We start from the raw sequence: 9,943 nt of genomic DNA on the forward strand, positions 1-9,943 counted from the left end.
CTTATAATGAGTGGGTTTGTTTTGTTTTTTTTTTTTTTTTTTTTTTTTTTTTTTTTTGCGGTACGTGGGCCCCTCACTGCCGTGGCCCCTCCCGCCGCGGAGCACAGGCTCCGGACGCGCAGGCTCAATGGCCATGTCCCACGGGCCCAGCCGCTCCGCGGCACGCGGGATCCTCCCGGACCGGGGCACGAACCCGCGTCCCCTGCATCGACAGGCGGACTCCCAACCACCGCGCCACCAGGGAAGCCCAGTAACTTAACTTTTTGCTTGGTTTGCTTGGATGGAAATTGCCTGACCTCTGACCACCTTACATTTCTTTGATTTGACTGGGGAAGAGTCAAACGGGGTTAATTGAGCCCCAGAGTGCTTCAGTGGCCTGGCTTGCCAGGTTCCACATCAGGAATTTTTGTTAGGTTTTTTTTTGCTGGATGTTGCTTCTATATCCAGGACTATTTAATACCGTAACCTTCTGTGTCTTAAAGGTTCCTCTGTTAGTAGTGGGCTATTTGAAGTTCCTACTGTTAGGCAATAGATAACACAGAATAAAAGGTTAAGCTCCTGGTCTCCTGTCAGTGGCAAGGCCCTTCCCACCGTGGTATCAGCATTTCCATGAGCAGAGGAGTTTCCACTTGCAAATGCAGATGTCTATCTCTCCTGCAGCTCTCAGAGGAACTGAGAACCGCCAGGCTCCAGGCCCAGGCTGGAGCGCCTTGGGTGAGGGAGACGGTCCACATGCAGAACAAGAGGAGAAGGTAGGTAAGGGTCGCACAAAGAGGGAGGGGATGCAGAGCAGTGGAGCCGGGACCCCTTCTCCCTCGGTTTCTGCTCTGCCATCTGTTCCCGCTCATCTGCTCATCCGAGAGCCTGGGACCAGGGAGGGAATAAGGCTGAGGGGGAGGGGCTAGACAGACCTCGCCTTCTCTTCCCCACGGTTCTGTTCTGAATTGCGATGCTGCATGGTCAGCGCTGGAATGAACCGAGGCTGAGGGAGCTGCTGGAGGGAGAAGGGGAAGAAGTGGATATTGGCCGCGAACTGGGTCTGCGGAAAACCTGCAGGGACGGGAAAGGGCTGTGTTGACTCTGGTGGCAGAAGGGAGAACAGGAGAACACTCTGTGGCTGGTCCACTGCAGAGATTGTACACAATGTTACATTGGCTGACACCTCTGCAGTGTTTTGTAACAGGAGCACTTTGGTACATTAATTCATTTCATCATTGTAAAAATCCCATGAGGTCAATACTCTTTTGAGCTCCGTGTTACAGACAAAGAAATTGAGGTGCAGAAAAGTTCGATAACTTGACAAATGCCAGTGGGTAGGTGGCAGAGCCTGGACCAGCACTCTCCCGGGTCCATGTCCTCCACACTGGGCTCTTTGCCCGAAACTGCAAACACACTACGGGATCCAGTGTGTTTTCACATACCTATGTGAGGTACACGATGTGCAAGTGTTAGTCTGATATCTATACCTTTTTTCATATTTGAAGACATGGCCTGTAGTGGTGGTACTTCTGGCCCCCTTTGAAAAGCGAATTTCATCAACTTCTTTTCTGTCAGTCCTTCAATCATGACCCTTTGGCCCAGGCAGTCAGGGTGAGACCTGGGATGGGAAACGGCACAGAGTTAGGACAAAATCTGTGGCTGCTGATAGATTGTCACCTGCCTCTCACAGACTGTGCGGGCCAATGTGACTGATCTATTAATGCGAATGTGCTTGCCCTCTCATTGAGTTATTTTTCTTTTTAATTGGAGTATAATTGCTTCACAATGGTGTTAGTTTCTGCTTTATAACAAAGTGAATCAGCCATATACATACATACATCCCCATGTCCCCTCCCTCTTGCGTCTCCCTCCCACCCTCCCTATCCCACCCCTCTAGGCGGTCACAAAGCACCGAGCTGATCTCCCTGTGCTATGCGGCTGCTTCCCACTAGCTATCTAGTTTACGTTTGGTAGTGTATATATGCCCATGCCACTCTCTCACTTCGTCCCAGCTTACCCTTCCCCCTCCCCGTGTCCTCAAGTTCATTCTCTATGTCTGTGTCTTTATTCCTGTCCTGCCCCTAGTTTCTTCAGAACCATTTTTTTTTAAGATTTCATATATATGTGTTAGCATACGGTATTTGTTTTTTCTCTTTCTGACTTAACTTCACTCTGTATGACAGACTCTAGGTCCATCCACCTCACTACAAATAACTCAATTTCGTTTCTCTGTATGGCTGAGTAATATTCCATTGTATATATGTGCCACATCTTCTTTATCCATTCACCTGTGGATGGACACTTAGGTTGCTTCCATGTCCTGGCTATTGTAAATCCTCTCATTGAATTTTGATTCAGATGAAAGCCAATGTGGAGTTAGCATGACTTTTGGAAATATGTTTGCATTTTCAGTTCTACAGGGAAAGAGCAGCAATATCTTTATATTTTAAAATTCTGACCCCCCCCCTTTCCTTTGACTTTATCTTCCACAGTATTTTTTAATTTTATTTTTTTAATTGAAGTGTAGTTAGTTTACAATGTTGTGTTGGTTTCAGGTGTACAGCAAAGTTATTCAGTTACATGTATATATCTATTCTTTTTCATATTCTTTTCCATGATGGTTTGTCACAAGATATTGAATATAGTTCCCTGTGCTCTACAGTAGGACCTTGTTGTTTATCCCATTCTATATATAATAGTTTACATCTTCTGACCCCAAACACCCAGTTTTTCCTTCCTCCACCCCCTGCCCCTTGGCAACAAATATCTATGTTCTCTATGTCTTCTTCCACAGGATTTTTGTTTTGAGTATACATAAAAGGTATCAGGGTGAGAAATTTAATCTATGTGGTCATCTGGTCAACTAATTCACCCCACGGTGTTTATTACATGCCTCCTGAGATCTCGGTTCTTGGCACCCAGGACACAAGCAAACCAGACACACTGTCTCCAGGCTCGTAGAATTCACTGTGGCTGAGAGGTGACACGAAAATAAATAGAATAAGCAAGGGGATTTCAGATAAGGATAGATATATTCAGGAAGAAAATAACACATAACGGTGTCTGGGCGACAACTGAGAATGGGGCAGAATGATTCCTTAGACACTGCTTCTTGTTGAGTGAGATTTTATTAGATACTTATTGCGTGAAGCATTTGAAATGCAGAGAAAGAGTAAAACATACTACCTGTTCTCTACAGCAGTAGCAACAAGACGGGACATGGAATTTCAAGCGGGTCGACTTTGTGACCTGCCTGGGTTACCAGGGAAAACTTCCCTGGGACAACATTGACATGAAAATGCTAATGGCACAAAAAGTCTATCGAGCTTGAGCGCTGAGAGTGAATATGGCCCCTGCCGGCTTAGATGGTGGGAAGAGTTTGGTTGGATAGCCTTACCCCTTTACAAGACCTCTGCTCCCTGGATTAGACCTTAAGCCTGTGTTTGTTGATTGCACAAGTACTCTGGATCGGCTTCTCCCAGAGGCATTTAAAACATGCCAAGCTGGTGTTGCATAAAAAACAAGCCTACGCATTCAGCAAATATAACTCGGCGAGCAGAGACGCGTCTCTCACTCACCCGGAGGGGAGCCCAGGTCCCGCTGCCGCCAGTGGAGCACAGGCGATGGACATTGAGAAGGTCAACTCCACGGACTTTGGAGAATTTGTGGATGTGTTGTTTGGGAGTGTCACCGAGAGATGTCCTCTGATTGCCCCCACCGTGTTCGGTCCCAGCGCCCGTTCTCTGACTTGGAAGATTTAGAGCAGCACTTTTTTGCCTTTACTGATGCTCTTCCACAGTCAGGTAAGGCTTTGGTGTTAGACACTGAGATTCTCAACAGAGGGATTTCAGATATGCTTATCAAAAAAAATTGGGGGGGGCGGTCATGTGGCATTTTTTTAGTTTTTAATTTAAAATTTTTTTATAGTTTTTAAAGGTTACTTTCCATTTAATTATTAGAGAATATTGGCTGTGTTCCCCGTGTTGTACACTACATCCTTGATCCTGTCTTACCCCCAATAGTTTGTACCTCCCCCGCTCACCCTATATTCCCCTCCCACAATGGTAACCGCTAGTTTGTTCTCTGACCTGTGAGTCGGTTTCTTTTTTGTTATCAAAATAATTTTAGATATTTGAGCCCAGTTGCTTAACACTGGTATACATATTTAGCTCTCTTTGCTGTAAGGGTCAGTAAGTTCCTTCAGACTCTGAGAATCAAGTCTTTGCAGCGTTAAGCGGAAACTGGAGTGAAAGAACGTTCGTTGGCTCAGGGAACATGGCTGTTAAATACTGAAGCTACGGGGTTACCAGGAAAGAGGGACAGGCAGTGGTCTCCTCAGGCCTCGCAGCGGCTCAGGGGCCAAAGGTCAGGCTGGGGGCCCACCCTCTCGGCCGTGTGTTCGCTTTGGGAATGTCCTATATGCAACAGAGAAGACAGCTCCATATCAGGCTATCTCAGCAGCCCAGGGGAAAGAGCAAACGGCTGACATTTTTACCAGCAAGGGCCGGTTTGGACCAGATGGCGGAAGAAAGTAAACTGCCTCAGATCAGCAACTCCCTGGGGGAGTGAGGGGGGGAAAAGACAAAAATCTGAAGGACTCCCTCTGCAGAAAGGGAAAGACATTGCTGCTGTCCTTTGGGTAGACAGAGAAAAGGAGGCACTTGTGGGTGTGGAGTGGGGAGATGAGGAAGTTTAGGGTCAGGCCAACCCCAGGTGACTCAGAAGGGCACACGGCCTCGTTCAGAGGCCGGATGTTAGGAGCCAAGGCTGCCTCCTGGGCTGGCTTCACGGTCCTTGGAGAAGCCTGGATGGGCTGAGGGGACCTCGAGGGGACGGGCTGCCTTCACAGAGGGGCTTCCACAGGGATCTGGGCTGAGAGGGAAGCAATGTCTCTTCTTTTCCAAACACTCCTCACCTGTGCGCCGAGGGCTTGGACACCCGGCATGGTTTCTAGTTGTCAGGGGATTCTCCCAAATAAGGAACTCATTTTAATTCACTGTAGGCACATATAGGTTGAGGGGAGGCTAGGGGGATAAAATCAAGCTGACAGGAAAGTGGGCACCCTGTTGATCCTCACCCACTTCTCAGGGCCTCTCTGAAGCCGAACCCTCAGCTGCCCCATTGGCCTCAGACACTAGGGAACCTCTGAATCCTGACCAGTGTCAGAATCCCACACCACCCCGAGGAGAGGATGTTGGGACTTGATAAAGGTTTGCTGAGTGAATGAATGAAATTGTTTTTAAGAGGATTTTGAAAGATGATCGATCTTGGTATTACCCCTTCCCCACACATTTTAACTGGGGTGACTTTAGTGGCACGTCAGTGGGACAAAATAACTGGAGGGAGTTTGGACCACCTGGGTGTTTGTTTGCGTCTACACTTGACACGGGTCTTTGGTGGGACCTCCCTGCTGGTCGAGCCCGCTTCTCAGCCCTAGGCTGGTGTCCCCACTTGCCTCAGGCAGCTGGGAGCACAGTCTGTCTCTAATCACCTTGTCCCGTATCTAATCACCTTCATGGCATTAGACAGATGACACTAGCAGTAGAAATAATAATAACAACCACTAAACTGCATTTAACCCTTACTCTTGCTGTTTCAGTCACCTTTCCAAACACCTCGCATTTAACTCATTTAATCCTCATAATAATCCTATAAAACGAGGATTATCATTATTATCCCCCTTTTACAGATAAGAAAACTCAGGCACAGAGAGATTAAGTAACTTGATCAAGGACACAGCTAGAAAGTGGCAGAACTGGGATTCAGACCCTGACACTCAACCCAACAGCTTTTGAAGGATTTTCCAGAGAATCAAAAGCAAAATCTAGGAACAGTTTCTAGGGGTTGTATTTATTCATTCACTGATCTATTCAATTAACATTAATGCTTGATGTCCCAGACTTATTTTTGCTTTTTACTTTTTATCCTTTTTTTTCCCAACCCCCGGCCACGCTGCGAGGCTTGTGGGATCCCAGTTCCCCAACCAGGGATTGAACCGCGGCCATGGCAGCGAAAGCGCCAAACCCTAACCACTAGGACACCAGGACACTCTCTGGTGTTTTAAAGAATCAAGCAAAATGGGATTCACTGCATAGTCTAGCTTTACTCCTGGAATAGTAAGCAACAAACTGGGTGTAATAGAGTCTTTGAATCCTAAAACTAAAAGGGACCTTAAAGAGATATTCAGGGGCTTCCCTGGTGGCGCAGTGGTTGAGCGTCCGCCTGCCGATGCAGGGGACACGGGTTTGTGCCCCGGTCCGGGAAGATCCCACATGCCGCGGAGCGGCTGGGCCCGTGAGCCATGGCCGCTGAGCCTGCGCATCCGGAGCCTGTGCTCCGCAACGGGAGAGGCCACAACGGTGAGAGGCCCACGTACCGCAAACAAACAAAAAAAAAGAGCTATTCAGGATATGATGATCTAACTGGTCAGGGACTTGTTTTAGATGATCCAAGAGAACCCTCTACCATTAAAAGAAAACTGGAAATCCTGTTTCTAGAGGAAGCTAATAAGGTCGACAATCCATTTAGGAGACGCTATGACGACTATTGACCAGTAGGTGGCAGTCCAGGACTAATATTTAGCTCCAGCACTGCTTGGCAAAGTACCCTTTCAAGTCAATCAATTCCTAATTCCCAAGCCAGAGGAATGGCATAGTAAAGGGAAGAAAGTACACACACACACACACACACACACACACACACACACACACACACACACACACACACACACACACACACACACACACAGAAAGACACGGGGGAGACAGACACTCAGACGGAGCTCTTCACTGCATGGCTTTTCTGCTCTTGAGCAAAGGAATTCAAGTCTAGCAAAGAGCTGGGTTTGCCAGACACTCCCCTCTCATGCCACAGAGCTTCGGGCTCTCTGTCCCCTGGAAGACAAGTATCCAGCAACTTCGGCCACCATGCATTTCCTTGTACATTTTCTGAGAGTTCCCAGCGGTTAAAGGTCAGACGAACCGATGCAATACTGATTTGTGTTAAAAATCAAAGAGCAAATAACACTCTCATAGCAGAGTTAATCATGCACCTCTTTGTGGCATTTCAGAATTGCAGTAATGCCATAATTCGTTATTTAATACCTATTTCAGAACACAGTTGTTGGTAGAATCAAAGAGTCGGATACTAATAATTTCCTTAAATGTAGGCTATAAGGTATTTAGATGAGGCTATCAAAATGTGTTTGTTCGCTCAAAGAATACATAACACTCCTTCCCCAGAGTGATGTGTCAGTCAGTAAACACTTACTGAACGGCTGCTATGCTCAAGGAATTGTCGCAGGCACTGCGGATAGAGCCTTGAACAAGACAAGTCCCCGCCTTCAGTGAGCTTACATTCTAGTGAAGTGACACAGGATTAACATAAATTAATAAGATCATTTCAATTCTAGAAACTATTAGAAGAAAATTTGTAATAGGGTGGAAAATGTGTAATAAAAGAGGTCTTTCTTAGGAAGTGATATTTGAGTTTAAAACCAAAAGTTGAGAGGGAAGCTGTGGAAGATCTAGGACAAGGGCTCCCTGACACAAGGAACTTGAGACTTTTGACATTTGGGGGGCACGGAAAGACCAAGGTGGTTGGAGAATGGTGGAGAGTGGAGGGACAGGAGAAAAGAGGGGTCAGGCAGAGGGACCGCGGTAGCAGTAAAAGTGAGAGGTGATGGTCGGGTGAACTAGGGTTGGAGCAGGAGAGATGAAGAGATGTGGCTGGATTCTCAGGATAGATTTTAGTTAGAGCCAACAGGTGTTTTTGATGGATTTGTTGGGGGAAGGCAGGTCAGAAACGAAGAGAAATTAAGGATAAGTCCTCCGTTTTTAATCTGAGCAACTGAATGGGTGGTGCTCTGTTTTCTACAATTAGAGGTTCGGAATTGAGAGGACAGGATGGAGGATGGGAGCTTGGTAGGTCTGAGACGCCTAGTCATCACCCAGATTAAAATATTGAGTGTCCAGTTGGCTCATAACAAAGGGACTCAGTGGAAAGCTGTGGACTAGACTAGATCTGGGTGTCGTGAGAGAACTGATGGCAGTTAAAGCTATGGGACTAGATGAGAACACCTGGGGCATCCGTGTGAATGCAGAAGGGAAGAGATGTGAGTACTGAGTCCTGGGGTACTTCGGTGTTAGTGGTCTGGCAGAGCAAGGACCAGTGACGAGAGTAGGTAAGCGATGGTCATCTTCCAAGGAGAGAGGGCCAACCATGTGACATGCTCCCAACGAGGCTGAGAGAGGAGAGGACAGAGCGCTGGTCACAGGCCTGAGCAAGCCGTCCATCATCTGTGACCTGATGAGTACAGATTGGTTGGTGGGTGGGGCTGGAAGCTTGATGGGGTGAAGGGAGGCGAGGAAGTGGAGATGCTGAGGAGACAGTTCCTTCAAGGAGTTTTGCTATAAGAAAGAGCAGAGACGCAGGGAGAACTAGAGGAACAATGGGGAATCAAGGGAGGGTTTTACTTTTGTTTATGGAGTGAGTGGCTCTAGGGAGTGATTGTGTGCTGATCAGGACAAGGCAGCGGTGGGGCTGATGTTTGAAATTGTAACCTTTGAGATGGAAGGAGGGGCTGGCTCCAAGAACACAAGTGGAGCGATTGGTCCAGACGATCCATTGCACCAGGAGGGAGAACACACCAGTTGGTACAGTGTGGGGATCCTGGCGGACCGTGATAGGCTTCCAGGCCAACCATCTACGCTTCAGTGGCCGCCACTGTCTGCCCTGTTCTCTCCTGTTGAAGCAAGGAGTGTCCGCTCTGTGCCGGGAACTCTTCGAGGTGCAAAGATTCATGGTTTGTGGTCACAGCAGATAACGCATGTCCACACCTGCATCTCCAGACGTGGCACACCAATGGCAGAGGCAGTACCGTCTCAGACTTTAGGAGGGACCAAAGAAAAGGCAGCACTGAGAGGCCGTGAAGCACGGGCCACTGACCAAACCCGGCTAGGCTTAGGCTTTCCAGGTGGAAGGACCACAGGACTGAGGCAGCGAGGTGGCAAGTACCCAGGTGAGGTCTCCAGCCTCCTACTAGGGTTTAAGGCCACGGCTGGGAGTGCCTGGGGGATGCAGCGCTGGGAGGGAACCAGGGCTGTGCCGCAGGCCAGTGCGACTGTGCCAGTGCCCTCCTGGGCAGGGCTCAGGGGTCAGTGATTTGGGGCAATAAAGATGGAGTCTTTGGCTGAATGAGGTCAGGTTCTATTTCTGCGGAGCTACCACTCCCTGCCTGACTCCCACCATCTCCCTTTATCTGCAGCTGAGGGCTGTGTGTGTGTGTGTCTGTCTGTAAATCCCCTTTTCTAGTCTCTTTTCTTCTTCTCTTGGCTTTGTCTTCTCAGCCTCCTTTCTTTCCTCTTCCCCCTCTCCTCCCTCAAACCGTGGAAAACACATGCTTAATCCTGGGCAAACATTAACCCCAGGTGACGTTTTCAAGAGGGGAGACAAGCCCAGCCGAGTGAGAAGCGGGGTGCCAGGGCCGGGGTGCTGGCGGCCCTGCCCCACGCTGGAAAGGAGGGTCTGGTAGGGGCGGCCAGGGGACAGACCCCACCCCTGCCGGGCCCTCCGGTGGATAACCGCATCCTCCACCCTGGAGCTGGGCCTCTGCAGAGTAAGAAACGAGGAAGGGAAGCCGAGAGAGGGAGGCCTGTGAGAAGGCGGGGTCTCGGGCCCCTCACCTCCTCACCTCGAGGCGTCTTTGAAAATCTGAATAAGTAAGGAGGAGGCGCGGGGCGGGCCTGCGGTTCCGGCCTAGGAGCCGCCCAGGACTCGCCTGCCCGGGACCCCGCCGCCGCCCATTTTCGCGGTCCCGGCTGGGTGGGTTCGGATCGGATTCGGGTGCCGCTTGGCCTCAGGCCTGGGAAGCAGCCCGGCACAGCCACCTCCTGGCCCAGGGCTGGGGGCCCCCAAGGCAGGGAATTTATCACCTACATTTTCGCACCCCCCCCCCCCCCCCCCC

The 9,943-nt window shown here is 49.2% G+C and overlaps 1 protein-coding gene across 1 annotated transcript in view; it reads left to right on the top strand.

The window, feature by feature from the left end:
* The first annotated feature begins 3,602 nt into the window (after positions 1 to 3,602).
* URAD (ureidoimidazoline (2-oxo-4-hydroxy-4-carboxy-5-) decarboxylase) overlaps positions 3,603 to 9,943 on the top strand; it is an 8,069-nt gene continuing 1,728 nt past the window's right edge. The window contains 2 exon segments of the mRNA XM_024755655.1: positions 3,603 to 3,704; positions 3,707 to 3,787. Of these exon segments, the coding sequence (XP_024611423.1) occupies positions 3,603 to 3,704; positions 3,707 to 3,787 (183 nt within the window).

Source organism: Neophocaena asiaeorientalis, unplaced genomic scaffold, assembly GCF_003031525.2.
Source record: "Neophocaena asiaeorientalis asiaeorientalis breed wild unplaced genomic scaffold, Neophocaena_asiaeorientalis_V1.1 scaffold59, whole genome shotgun sequence".
In the NCBI taxonomy this organism is placed as follows: Eukaryota; Metazoa; Chordata; class Mammalia; order Artiodactyla; family Phocoenidae; genus Neophocaena; species Neophocaena asiaeorientalis.